Below are 15,198 nucleotides of genomic sequence, written 5' to 3'. Positions count from 1 at the left end.
ATATTATACATACACACGGAAATATTATATACATCCTACCAATCACACAGATACACACACACCACACACACACACACATATATATATATATATATATATATATATATATATATATACATATAATAATTTGAGGGAATATTATTCCTAACTTACAGGAAAAAATTCAATTTAGAAATACTAAATCAAATTTCACAAAATATAATATATATATAAAAATTGGATAAAAAAACCACCTTTTGTCAATTCAAAATGAACAATTAAATTACACCATCTAGAAAATTACATATAATAGAAATATTAAAAATAAAATAACAATAATATAACGATGATTAAGTAAATTGCAAAATAATAATAAAAGGTGTAATTTTATTGTTCATTTTGAATTGATAAAAGGTGGGTTTTTTTCTAATTTATATTATATATATATATGTACATATATACATACACAGACCTTGGAGGGCATGTAGTGTTTTGCTAACTGATCTAGTTAACAAAGGAAGCCACACTGAACATAATTATGGCACCCTGAGATCTTGTTGAAATTAATGCAACCAGACATCTGTGTATGTAAGTGTGTGTGTTTGTGCATATTTATATATGTGTGTGTGTGTGTATATATATATATATATGTACATATATACACACAGACACACACATACAGAGGGATACATACATTCAGTCTAATCGATAACTGTTGCAAAGAAATTAAATTTGTGAGGTATGAGAGGAGGGTTTGTGGGGTTTTTCCCTTCCAGAAGATGAGATGGCATCTTTTCTTTTTAATATGAGAAATGGGATAACTTTTGAGATCCATGATAATGTGATCTGACCATGAAATTCCTAGAAATGACAGGAGGGGGGGGTCTATTTATAGCATTCTGTCTTTTGAAAGAGCATTACTGAAGCGCGAGAAATAGTTTTCTTGTATTCCATAGAGCAAAGGGAAGGGGGCAGCTCACTGGAACCCTAACTCCAAATTCCAAATGATTTTGATGAAGTTATGAATTCGTTTAAAACTGAAATAATTTTTAAATGGAAGAAATGCTAAATTACTTTAAAATGTGAGCTTTTGAAATTTCATGAAAAATAATTGATGAAAGAGTTAAAATAGCAATATAAGGAAAACTATTTTTGAAAATCTGTATTCAGTTAATGGAATTATGAATGGAACGAAAGAAGCATGCGACAGCCGTAGGATTGGGTTGGGGTAAAACCGAGAGAGAGATGGTGGTGGGGTTGAAATCGAGAAAAGAGAGAGAAATATAAGGGAAGATAAGGAGAGAGGAATAGAGAGGAAGATAAGGAGAGAGAAATAGAGAGGAAGAAGATAAGGAGAGGAGGAAGATAAGGAGAGAGAAACCTGGACTGAAGAGTTTTGTAGCAGATTTTGTATTCACAAATAAACTGGGTGGTAACTAACATCACAAAGGAAATGAAGGGGTGCATACACAGAGAAAGGGAAAGAAAGAAAAAAAAAAGAGAGAGAGAGAGATAGAGAGAGTGAATATGAATCTAAATATTCAATGTTCCAACGAAAAAAAAAAAAAAAAGATTCTTAAGAGACTGGAATAATTTCAAATGATGTTGTGTTGTAAAATCTTTTAATTAACGATGATGGCAGCTTAAACTTATAAAAATCAAACTTTGTTGATTTCCGTTTTAAAAGGTTGAAATAAAAAAAGAAAACACACACAGACACAAACACACACACAGACACACACGCAGGCAGGCATAAACCACCCTATCTCCAAGCTAAATAGAATTTGTTTCTTCATTCAGTCGTTGGGAAGACAACTCCCTTTCATGCAGCATTCATCCAAGCTGTGTGATTAAGTATCTCTACGGACTTTTTTCTCTAATGTCAAGAATTAGAGACAATGCTCCTTTCCTTTCTTTTTTTCTTTTTTTTGTATTATTTATTTATATTTGTTTTATTTTTACTCTTCCTCTACTATGTTTGAAACCGTGCGGTGTGAACACGGTCTAACAGAGATGAGCATTTTTTTCAGTGAAAAACATGATGTGTTGTCTTTTAAAAAGGAGACTCATACAGAATAAGAGCAGGGGTGAGGAGAATGGGCAAGGGTCAAGGGTGATAGTAACAAAATAATAACAGGGAACCAGAGCAAGTGACTTAGCTGGAGTAAGGTCTACAATGAGTCACTTCCGTTCTGATGATTAGGGGAGTGTTTTCAGTAGGGGGATCAGGGACGAGAAGGATGCTGGTAAGACTAAGAAGAGCCTGCAAGGCGATGCTCATGAAGATGGACTGTGTGTTGTTGAAGACGATTGTGTGTTGTTGGTGTTGGTGTTGTTGTGTCGTTTCTTTGAAAGGCAGGCTATTTGTTTCATCAGGTCGCGGTTTTTGTTCTGAAATGATGAAAAAAATTTATATTAATAACAGGCAAATACAAGTCAAACGATAAGGCCCAGTTTTAGTGGGGGGAGTGAAAAAAAGGGCCAGTTTTGTCACATTCCCTAAGTACTCTTTTGCTTGTTTCAGTCATTTGACTGCGGCCATGCTGGAGCACTGCCTTTGTAAAGAGTTCATGTGTCAATGGATTGCTCAGCCACTTGCCACGTTAATTTCAGGAGCAGGCTGTTCTCATCATCATCATCATCGTTTAACGTCCGCTTTCCATGCTGGCATGGGTTGGACGATTTTGATTGACGGCTGGCGAACCAGATGGCTGCACCAGGCCCCAATCTTGATCTGGCAGAGTTTCTACAGCTGGATGCCCTTCCTAATGCCAACCACTCTGAGAGTGTGGTGGGTGCTTTTTACATGCCACCGGCACAGGTCCAGTCAGGCGGTACTGGCAATGACCTCGCTCGAATCTTTTTACACATGCCACTGGCACAGGTGCCAGTAAGGCAACATTGGTAACGATTACACTCAAATGGTGCCCTTTTATGTGCCACCGGTACGGAAGCCAGTTGGTTGCTCTGGCAACGACCACGCTCGGATAGTGCTCTTGGCACCCTACCAACACGGGCACAAGTGCCAGTAAGGCGAAACTGGTAACAATCACATTCAAATGGTGCCCTTTTATGTGCCACTGGCACGGAAGCCGGTTATCTGCTCTGTCAATGATCACACTCGTATGGTGCTCTTTGCACCCCGCTAGCACGAATGCCAGTCCTTGAATTTGATTTTGATTTCACTTGCCTCAACAGGTCTTCGCAAGCAGAGTTTAGTGTCCAATGAAGGAAAGGTACACATAAGTGGGCTGGTTACACCCCTGGCATAGGCCACGAGGTTATGGTCTCATTTGGCTTGCCGGGTCTTATCAAGCACAGCATATTTTCAAAAGTCTCGGTTGCTAGACATTTCCTTGGTGAGGCCTAATGTTCGAAGGTCTAGGTAAAGAGTTCAAGTGTCTATGGATTACTCAGCCACTTGCACGTTAATTTCACAAGTAGGCTGTTCTGTTGATTGGATGAACTGGAACCCTTGTCAAAACTGATGGAGGGCCAGTTCCAGGGCACAACTCATTCAAAAAGCACATTCCAAACATCACAAATGATTTCTGCTAGCCTCCCACAGACTGAAACCTTTTCTCACCTATCTTCAGTCATATGCTGTACACAAAGAAACATTACCTTCATCTGACCTCAGTGACAGCAAAAACACCAAGCTAATAATAACTTTTAGACTAAGAAACCCTTGGCGTTCTAAAGCTTAAGTCTTCAGTATTCACAGGTAGGGTTTCATAAATATAAGCCACTGATTCCCAACTTGTGTGTCAAAACATCTTTGATATTTCATATTTCATCACCCTCATCACCATCATTTAATGTCCATTTCCTATGTTGAAGGAGTTGGATAGTTTGATAGGATCTGACAAACCACAGGGCTGTGTCAGACTCCAATATCTGCTTTGGCATGGTTTTTCAGGTGTTAGCCCTTCATAATGCCAACTGCTTTACAATGTCTGTTGGATGCCTTTTTTTCATGACACTGACATTAGTGAAGACATTAAGGGACTTGCAAGACAAAGAAAAAAAGAAGGCTCTTTGATGAGTGGGAGTATGTTGAAGAGAGAGCGTGGTTGTTGCCAGTGCCGCCTGACTGACTCCTGTGTCAGTGGCACATAAAAAGCACCATCCAAACATGGCCGATGCCAGTACCCACTGACTGGCTCCTGTACTGGTGGCACATAAAAAGCACTATCCAAACATGATTGATGCCAGGCCCACCTGACTGGCTCCTGAGCAGGTGGCACATAAAAAGCACCCACAACACTCTCTGAGTGGTTGGCATTAGGAAGGACACCCAGCTGTAGAAACCTTGCCAGATCAGGTTGGAACCTGGTGCAGCCTCCTGGCTTTCCAGACCTCAATCAAACTGTCCAACCCATGCCAGCATGGGAAAAGGATGTTAAACAATGATGATGATGAGTATAGGGCCAGTTTGCTGGTTTCTCTGGTATATATATTCCTCCCAGGACCAGGATGCCGGTCTGTCACAGAATTACTCATTTTTACCAGCCATGTGAACTGGAGCAACATAAAATGAAGCCCAGTTCTATATTTGAGAGATGAGGAATTATGTGCATTATTTACATTTGACAGATATAACCTCCTAAGTAGACCTAATGCAGATATGAGTAGCATATGGGAACTGGTAGATTTTTTGAGGGTGAAATACATTGAGAAAATTCTTACACTGAGTTCATCCATCTTTCTAGAATTGTCTTCTTGGATACCAGAAATCTTCAATCTGTATATTTTTTCTTGTTCATATTGATACGCTTTCAGCTCTGTGATCTATCACGAGAAAAGAAAAATTTGATATTAATGGAAATTAAAAGGTGGGTTTTTTTTTAATTAGATTCAGGATAAATGCAGGTATGAATAAGATGAAAAAAATTTAATACTTAACAAGAAAGGAAAAACTAATTCAAACCAACCCAATTATATTTTAATCAAATTCTCTTTGTTTTTCTTTTGTTTAAACTGACATGGATTAAGGAGTTAAGATTTAACCCTTCTGGCAGCAACCTGCCCGACACTGCTCTGGCTCCTTTGATACCAATTTTCAGTTCTAAAGTGATCTTTAATCAAAACCATATCATCAAAATTTCCATGTTGATTTATTTTTCAAAAGCCAGTTTAATAATGACAAAGTTAATTTAAATCCGAATGGGGTAACACCCAGGTTCCACCCAGGAGTACCCATCTATAATCACCTCTTTCTCTCATTTACATGTAGAAATTCATACATGCATGTTGAGATGCATGATACTGAAATACATATATGTAGCTATATATAATCGTATGAGTGTACATAGATTAATATGTATGTGTAGATGTATGTATATTTTAGCGTGCGTGTATATGTGTGTAGGGGTCTGTGTATGAGTGTGTACATGTAAGCACATAAGACTATGTATATATTATATGTATGTATGTATGCTCATATATATGTATATGCCTATGTAAAATACAAGGAAAAAAGTCTTTGGATTTTAACCATTGTGTGTGAAAATAGTGACATACATGTGTAGATAGATAAGCGTACTAATGTACGTACATAGATAAGTACATACATACATACATGCTCATAGGTATGCACACATGCATACGCACATACATACATATCATGAACTGTTACTTTCTCAGATGCAGCACAGAATTTTGTCAGTGAACAGGTCATAGTTTCAAAGCAAAGAAAATATTTTGACAAATTAAATTTTAATGTTGAAGTGAATCTAACAGATTCTGTGTGTTTTTAAATGGCTTATAAACACCTTCCAAGCTGCAATTGCTTTTGTTCCAGCAGACGATCTCAGATCAAGTCACTTGCTATGCAAGTACATATCCGTAATAAAGTTAGTTTAGTAACTTCTTTATTATTCTGAAAATAAGTTACAATAAAGGTAATATAAGTTTGTCCCAAAAGTTCGTAGAAAGTCTTGGAAAATAATGGTCTTTATTTTGAGGAATAATTTTTGTTGCTTTTGTTAGTACTTGGCGAGTAAAAATTCAATTTTCGCAAGTGTTTACGAACTTTTGGGACAACCTAATATATCTCAACAGAAATATGGAAACACTGGGGTTAATATGGGGATGGGGAAGCTGCATGTAGCAATCTGCTTTAACCCTTTCGTTACGATATTTCTGTTGAGATGCTCCCCGTTTCTTTCGATTACTTTAAATATAACAAAGAATTTAGTAAAAGAACTTGGTTATTATTAAGCTAGTGTTAGGAACATAAATTGTGACTAAGGTTTGGTGGGAGATTTTAATTCAAAACTTATGAAAAGAAGACATTTGTACTACAGAGCCACAGCGGGTTTCAGCCAGGTTGGTATCAAAAGGGTTAAGAATTGTTTCTCTGTTATATATTTTAACCCTTTTTTTACCATATTTCTGTTGAGATGCTCTGTGTTTCTTTCAATTACATTAAATATAACAAAGAATTTAGTAAAAGAACTTAGTTATCATTCAGCTAGTGTTAGGAATATAAATTGTGACTAAGGTTTGGTGGAAGATTTTAATTCAAAACTTATGAAAACAAGACATTTGTATTACAGAGCCAGAGCCGGTTTTGACCAGGTTGGTATCAAATGGGTTAATCCAGATGCTTTATAATTCTTTTGTAACAACTATAGTTCCACAAGGAAGTCAAAATGTTACAAGAGGCTACAATAAAGTAATATATTCATTACAAGAATATGAATTAATCTTGCATTATCTTGTAGCTTTGAGATTTTGGTGAAGTAACTTAATTTTTACAATGATATTGCAGATCTTTAAGTATTTAAACCGGCCATATCCGACCCAAATATTCTACCTGTTTTATGTTTAAGCAGGCCAGATCTGGCCTCTCTCACCAACCCTACAATATCATTCTGAAACTTAACTGTTACCTCACCAAAATCTTAAAGGCACACAAGATAGTGCAAGAATTATTCAAAACGCGACAGAAGAATGTGAACGCCAAAGGGTTAAGGAAGAAAGAAAATACCTTCAGTTCTTTTTCCTTCAGCTGTAAATCCTTTGAAAGCAGTTGTTTCTTATTGGCCTCAATCTGATCGTGCAGTCTTTGAATTGCAATGACGTGGTCTGAACTGTTGGGGTCCATCAAAGCGGCATCAGCGAAACTCAAGCTCAAGCTGCTGAAATATAATAAATATAACCTCAGAACATTTCAAAGACAACACACAACAGAAACAGTTTTGGATCTTTTCGGTTTGAACGGCAGTTTTTTTCTAGCGGTGTCATATGAAATTGTCACCCATAATTATGACCCTAATATCGATCTATTGCATTTCAATCTGTTTTAGGGTTAGGGTTAGCGGTGGGGGGAAGGGTATCTTTTTTTCTTCAGAAATGTAAACAAACCCAATCTGTTTCTTAAACGAGGGACATATTCACACGGCACAGAATATTTTCACCCCAATAGACGTCATTGATTGGTTGAAATTACAGAAATTGAAGAAAAAAAACAAACAAGTATCTTACAAACTATAGAATTTTCTCAAGAAAGCCAAGAGAAAAAGATGTTTTATAAACACATTCTACCAGTATACGAAGTTTAAAAGTGTTTAGTTACGTGGAAATTATTTTAAAAAAACTGCCGTTCAAACCGAAAAGATCCACAGTTTTATATTTTACTAGGGCGTTATTTGGAGAACTGTAAAAAATGGGAAAATAAAAAAAAAGGACCCTCCTGCAAATTGTACACAAGACACTTAAAACCATTATCAGTATATGGCTGGCAGACTGAAAAAACAAGAGATACATTTAAAAAATAATAATAATGAAATTATTGTATAGAGTGCTCAGGTGCACCACAACTTGTCAAAAGTGCGTATAAAGCATATGCAGTAATGTACAAATGTCTGGGAAGCAAACAGTGTATGAGTCAGATAGATGCTTGCGTGTGTATGGAGGGGAGGAAATCAGGTGTAGTGTTGGCAAATCTCAGGAAGCATGGAAGTTTTGAAGGATGCATTGCTCCGACAACTAACAACTGATGCCAGCAGTTTGTTCCATACTTCAGCAACTCTTAGCATGAAAAAATGTTTCCGAAAGTCACGGAAGGAGCTGTGCTGTTTTCTGACTTTGTAAACATGTCCACAGGTGTTAGACAGGTGGACTTTGAAAAGGTGCTCAGGGTTATTGTTGCGTGTGTATGGAGGGGAGGAAATCAGGTGTAGTGTTGGCGAATCTCAGGAAGCATGGAAGTTTTGAAGGATGCAGTGCTCCGACAACTAACAACAGATGCTGGCAGTTTGTTCCATGCTTCAGCAACTCTTAGCGTGAAAAACTGTTTCCAAAAGTCATGGAAGGAGCTGTGCTGTTTTCTGACTTTGTAAACATGTCCATGGGTGTTAGACAGGTGGAGTTTGAAATTTGTGAATTGGAAATTGGTCCATGTTGTAAGATGTGATTTCAACAGCAGAAAGATGGCACTCCAAATTAGCGACACCTGAGATATAATTTGCAATGCAAGTAATAATGACTTGCATTCATCATCATCATCAATATCTGTCTTTGATGCTAGTTTGGATGGTTTGACAGGAGAGAACAAGTCAGATAACTGTAGTGAGACAATGCGTGCTTTGACATTGTTTCCAACACAATGGACTGGCTGCTTTTGTTTTGGCGAATGTAAGAGTGGGGGCTTGCCAGTCCCCAGTCAAACCGTCCAATCCATGCTGGCATGGATTGGGTGGTTTGACTGAGATCTGAAGAACCAGCAACTGCACCAGGCTCCACTCTGATCTGGCAATGTTTCTACAGCTGGATGCCTTCCTAACGCCAACCACTCCAAGAGTGTAGTGGGTGCTTTTTACATGTCAACAACACGGGAGCCAGTCAGGCAGTACTGGCATCAATCATGTTTAGATAATGCTTTTTATGTGCCACCGGAACAGGAGCCAGTCAGGGCCACTGGCAACAGCTACAATTTTGGTTTTACTTGAAAGCACCATCCGTTCGTGGCCGTTGCCAGCCTCGCCTGGCCCCCGTGCCAGTGGCACGTAAAAAGCATCATCTGTTCGTGGCCGTTGCCAGCCTCACCTGGCCCCCGTGCCGGTGGCACATAAAAAGCACCATCCGATCGTGGCCGTTTGCCAGACTCGTCTGGCACCTGTGCTGGTGGCACGTAAAAAGCACCCACTACACTCATGGAGTGGTTGGCGTTAGGAAGGGCATCCAGCCGTAGAAACATTGCTAGATCAAACTGGGCCTGGTGCAGCCTTCTGGCTTCCCAGACCCCAGTTGAACCGTCCAACCCATGCTAGCATGGAAAGCAGATGCTAAACGATGATGATGATGATGATGATTGACTCAACAGGTCTTCTCAAGCACATCACATTGCCTGATGCATCAAGGGTACTTTAAAATGGGCTGGACATGCAACACTGGTATTGACCCCGAAAGGAAGAAAAGCGAAGTTGACCTCAGCGGAATTTGAACTCAGAATATAGCGGCAGACGAAATACCGCTAAGCATTTTGCTCAGCGTGCTAACGTTTTTCTCAGGGCACTCACACGCTATCGTGTATACACACTGACATTACACATCCAGTGGATCATACTAGCTTCCTTTCTTTCAAGCCTACGCATGTCCTCAGCCGAGTATTTTAAGAAAAGAAAAGAAAAAAGACATACGATACGTACCTTTTGCTGCTTGATAGGCCATTACTTGTGCTTTTCTCAATTTTGGACTTTTTGGTTGGGGGACTGTGGTCCATTAGTCTGGAGAAAGCAGCAAAATACAGTTAAAAGCAGAAAATATAAAAGGGACACCACAGTTTAACTGGTGCATCACCACCCACAACAGTACTCGGGTACCACCTAACTACCACCAATATAAGCAAAACTTTCAGCCACACCCACCGCTACACATTTGCACACAAAATACTAAGGACTTTCTAAAGAAATCAGCACAAAATGCAAGCTGCGAAAAGTCTCTCTCCCTCTTGCAATCAAGCCTTATGACGACAAGGGTTCCAGTTGATCCGATGTAACAGCCTGTTTGTAGAATTAACGATGACGCCATCGTTACCAACGTCACCTTACTGGCACCTGTGCCGGTGGCATGTGTAAAAAGATTCGAGCGAGGTCATTGCCAGTACTGCCTGACTGGTCCCCGTGCCGGTGGCATGTAAAAGGGCACCATTCAAGCGTGATCGTTACCAACGTCACCTTACTGGCACCTGTGCTGGTCGCACGTGTAAAAAGATTCGAGCGAGGTCGTTGCCAGTACTGCCTGACTGGCCCCCGTGCTGGTGACACATAAAAGCACCCACTACACTCTCGGAGTGGTTGGCATTAGGAAGGGCATCCAGCTGTAGAAACTCTGCCAGATCAAGACTGAAGCCTGGTGCAGCCATCTGGTTCACCAGCCCTCAGTCAAATCGTCCAACCCATGCTAGCATGGAAAGCAGACGTTAAACGATGATGATGATGATGTTCATGATGATTATGTAGTTCAGCACGACACAGAATGTGACAAGGCTGGCCCCTTTCCAATTACCGGTACAACGCATTTTTGTGAGCTGAGTGGAGTGGGACATTGTGAAACAAAGCGTCTTGCTCAAGGACACAATACACTGCTGGGAATTGAACTCATGATTGTTAGCCAAATACCTTGGCCACTAAGCCATGCACCTTCTTCAAGCCTATACAGCAGTGGTTCCCAACCTTTCCACAGTGGTTCTCCAAAGTGGTCCCCCAAACCTATCATTTAAATGAGTTTTCCCTCAGACCCCTTTTAATAGGAATATCCTTATGTACATACACACACACATACATACATACATATATATATATATCAGGGATGTGCCACCTAGGTAGGCAGTCTCTATCTAGAATAAAATAGATTGATAGCCATATTTTCCTTTTATAGCAAAATATGCACCTAATGTAATAAAATTATTAAAGTTACTTTGATTACTATGTATAAAATGCAAAATATTTTATTTTTTTGTAGATTAGGTAGGCATAATTCGCCCCTGCTTTTCAATCTCAGTATTAAAGCTATGCATAGAACTGCTGTAGCACACATGCTGCGTACACTCCTACAACACCGTTTTCTTTATGTGCTATAAAGGCAGAAGTAAATCTGCCTTCAACTTGGTTGTGTGTCTGTGTTTCACTTATTTTTTGTGTATTTTACTACGCAAAGGTCACCAACTGCCTACCCTGAGTAATTATTGACAGTACGTGCCTGATATATATATATGAAATTTTGAATTTAGTTCGCAGACCCCCAGTACTACCTTTGCAGGCCACCAGGGGTCTGCAGACCCCAGGTTGGGAACCACTGGTATAGAGTATACAAAAGCAAAACATCCCAGAATTTATAATTTCTTGAATCATCATCATCATCGTTTAACGTCCGTTCTTCATGCTAGCATGGGTTGGACGGTTCGACCGGGGATCTGGGAAGCCTGAAGGCTGCACCAGGCTCCAGTCTTATCTGGCAATGTTTCTACAGCTGGATGCCCTTCCTAACGCCAACCACTCCGTGAGTGTAGTGGGTGCTTTTTACGTGCCACCCGCACAGGTGCCAGGTGAGGCTGGCAACGGCCACGGTTGGATTGGTGCATTTTACATGCCACCGGCACGGAAGTCAGTCAAGGCGGCGCTGGCATCGGCCACGATTCGGATAGTGCTTTTTATGTACCACCAGTCCAGGGGTTCTGGCATCTGCCGGGTACCAGTCATAGAATTGGTTCAATTTCGATTCCGATTTCACTTGCCCATAAAAGATCGAACTGTTCAGCCAACACAAAGCCTCATAAACAGATGACACTGCAGTCATCTCTTCCAACGGTTACAGCACAACCTCTTCAACTCTACACCAACCAACCAGAATCCAGGCTCTACTGCAAGACTCAAACTAACACCGACCAAATCCACCACTCATTTGTAACTAGTCATGCTATGGGAACATCAACCAACCACCACCACACTCAAGAATGTAAGCAAACATATAGAAAACAGACTTCTACGAATTACAAACAACATGGTTCCGGGTTCAGTCCCACTGCGTGGCATCTTGGGCAAGTGTCTTCTACTATAGCCTCGGGCCAACCAAAGCCTTGTGAGTGGATTTGGTAGACGGAAACTGAAAGAAGCCCGTCATGTGTATATATATATATATATATATATATATATATATGCGCGTGTGTGTGTTTGTGTGTCTGTGTTTGTCCCTCTAGCATTGCTTGACAACCGATGCAGGTGTGTTTACATCCCTGTCACTTAGCGGTTCGGCAAAAGAGACCGACAGAATAAGTACTGGTTGGCGTTAGGAAGGGCATCCAGCTGTAGAACTCTGCCAGATCAGATTGGAGCCTAGTGCAGCCTTCTGGATTGCCAGCACTCAGTCAAACCGTCCCACCCATACCAGCATGGAAAGCGGATGTTAAACAACGACAACGACGATGATGATGATGATGGTTATGAATAGAATTCAGGCATTCAAAGCTATTTGTGTCTCGTATTCAGACATGTACGGGAAATATGGAAGCAAAAGATACTTACATGCTGTTCAAAGATTTGTTCTTGTGAGAATTATGATGTAACTCTTTCAAATCCTCTTTCGGTGTGGTCTTGTGGGACTTGTGATGATGATGATGTTCTTTGTGAGTTTTATGATGATGATGATCCTTGTGGCCACTGCCACTGCTCCCTTCCTTGTGGCTACCCACGCTGCCCTCCGCACCATCTGGACTCCCTTCGTACATACTGCTTGGTTCATCGCCGGAAGTAAACCGACTCCGATGGACTTTTTTGGAGTGTACCTTGGACTTATCCTTTGCCATGTCAAAGCCCTTTTTTGTATGTTCGCGAGATTTTTCCTTCATCATTTTATCAAAGGATCGGCCGCCCTCTTTGCTTCGGTCGAACACGCCCCAATGTTCTTTACCCTTCTCACTACTGTGTTCTTTATTTTTCTCCATATTTGGACCTATTTCTTTAGCTTTGTCAAATGCACTGTTGTAATCTTTGTTCTTCTCAAAGATACTCGTGAAGTCTTTTGCACTTTTCTCAAACAAACCAACGTGCTCTTTACTCTTTTCTTTGTTTTTATCGTGACTGGTTTCTTTGTGTTGGTTAAACATTATTCCGCTGTCCTTATTCTTGTCCAACATGCTGCCGGTTTTGCGTGAAGAGTTGTTGTTGTTGCTGCTGCTGCTGCTGTTAGAGCCTTCGAAGTTCCCCCAGCGACTGGCCATGCTTTGTCTCGCTTCCTCCTGCCTGTGTCGAGTTTTGGCCAGGACTCTTTTATACGCTTGAGTGCAAAGCCAGCATAACAGTTTCCCATCAACCTGTCAGACAAAGCAAAACAAATCACAGCATTATTATTTGTCTTTACAAAGGTTCGGTCAGAATAATAAATCAACAACTCACACAAGTTATTCTCAATCCACCAGTATCAGGAAACTAGCATGCAGTAGAGAATTCATCTCAATTTAAACCAAACTACTCTAACAAAATCTTGTTTTATTCGTAAAGGCAAAGCATTCGCTCTGAGATTTATCATTGTTTGATTTCACTTTTTCAATATCAGTGTCAATCGATACTGGAAAAAGTATATGTATTTGTGAAGGGAGCCGACTTCTCGTCGACAACTATGATTGTCACACGCCGATCATAGGTCAATACCTTGAAACTCGAGTCCGTGTGTATCATAAGTTGAAGACGGAAGGATGACTTCCCTTCACAAATACTGATAGGGCACAGAAAGTGTGTCTATAGCCAGCTGGAGGAGGTGTCTTCCTGGGGCTACAAACTACAGTAGCATCTACCCTTAGGGGTTAGCCATATTCAAATGGCAAATATACGTCACGATTATATCTTTATTTGACAAATTTTAAGGCAGCAAGCTGAATGAATCATTAGCACGTCTGGCAAAATGCCTAACAATATTTCGCTTGTCGGTACGTTCTGAGTTCAAATTCTGCCGAGGTCGACTTTGCCTTTTGTCCTCTCAGGGTCGATAAATTAAGTACCAGTTGAACACTGGGGTCAATGTAATCAGCTAGTCCTACCCCGCCCAAATTTCAGGCCTTGTACCTTTAGTAGAAAGGTTTAGCACATTTCATGTATTTCTTCTACAGCAAGACACCCGTACTTGTCTTTTTACCCTAATTTAGCCTCACAATTCTTGGCATAAATCCACCTTCCTCTCAATAACAAGCCCTTTAGTTGAGGGTTTTTTTATCTTGAGAGTTACCTGATGACCTCACTAGCGCTGGTGCCATGGAAAATGCACCCAGTACACTCTGTAAAGTGGTTGGAATTAGGACAGGCATCCGGCTATAGAAACCATGCCAAATCAGACACCGGGGTTCCAAGTAATGCTCCAGCCCATCAGATCCTGTCAAACCATCCAATCCAAGTCAGCATGGAAGACAGACATCAAATGATGATTATTCTTGGTGAATGTTTTAATCTATGAAGAGCAGATGACTTTCTTACCAAACAGCCAAGAGATTATCTTTTGTTTAGCCACATACGTTGCTGTTTAACTTTCACATCAACCCTGATCAAGCAGACCCATGATCAAAGATATTCCAGCCATGGTCATAATGTTTTTAATTTCAGGTACAGTGTATCTGGGACTACATTATCCAATGTGCTTTTTTCCTATTTTAAGGTGGTACGGTGTGACATGAAGGAGATTTGGCTGTTGTTTCCAACAGGTAAAGAGACCTGGTAGAGACTTCCTAGTTCTCACTCTCTCTATCTGTATGAGTGTATACAATACACACACATTTGCAAGGTGGAGAGGATTCTTTTGTCTTGCTGAAAGCAAGACAACAACTCTAGTGCGGGTGCCACAAATAAAGTGCACCCAGAACACAACACAGAATTCAGATTATTTTAAAATTCACTGAATTTATTTGCAAAAGGATTAGCTTAGAGATAAAGGTTATGGTTAGAGATTTGTGTTTCAAACACTACCTTAATACATTAATAACAAATTATATATATATATATATATATATATATATGTTTGCTTTATGAACCAGTTTAAATTGTAATTATTTTATAATCTAATTGACAGTATATTCATCATTACTGTCATTTAACTTCCTATTATCAACACAGGCATAAGTCAGGATTTTTTTTTATGGCTGGATGCTTTTCCTGCTGCCAACCCTCACCTGCTTAGTAAGGTAATACTTCTCCTTGTCCTTCAAACAGTTCAATGCCCAGACATGTT

The 15,198-nt window shown here is 40.1% G+C and overlaps 1 protein-coding gene across 2 annotated transcripts in view; it reads right to left on the bottom strand.

Annotated features, from left to right (window-relative positions):
* Positions 1 to 787: 787 nt before the first annotated feature.
* LOC115229571 (protein FAM76B) overlaps positions 788 to 15,198 on the bottom strand; it is a 37,677-nt gene continuing 23,266 nt past the window's right edge. Inside the window, exons 5-9 of one of the 2 annotated variants that reach the window (XM_029799902.2) lie at positions 12,510 to 13,297; positions 9,636 to 9,713; positions 6,974 to 7,124; positions 4,669 to 4,770; positions 788 to 2,370 (exon numbers count right to left, since the gene is read on the bottom strand). In XM_029799902.2, coding sequence (XP_029655762.1) covers positions 2,257 to 2,370; positions 4,669 to 4,770; positions 6,974 to 7,124; positions 9,636 to 9,713; positions 12,510 to 13,297 — 1,233 coding nt within the window. In that variant the 3' untranslated portion in view covers positions 788 to 2,256. The remainder of the gene's footprint in view (positions 2,371 to 4,668; positions 4,771 to 6,973; positions 7,125 to 9,635; positions 9,714 to 12,509; positions 13,298 to 15,198) is intronic. The other variant, XM_029799907.2, reaches the window with a different exon arrangement.

The sequence above is a fragment of the Octopus sinensis genome, linkage group LG2 (assembly GCF_006345805.1).
Source record: "Octopus sinensis linkage group LG2, ASM634580v1, whole genome shotgun sequence".
In the NCBI taxonomy this organism is placed as follows: domain Eukaryota; kingdom Metazoa; phylum Mollusca; class Cephalopoda; order Octopoda; family Octopodidae; genus Octopus; species Octopus sinensis.
Note: the sequence above shows the minus strand (reverse complement) of the source record. Positions and strands in the feature narration are given on the sequence as shown.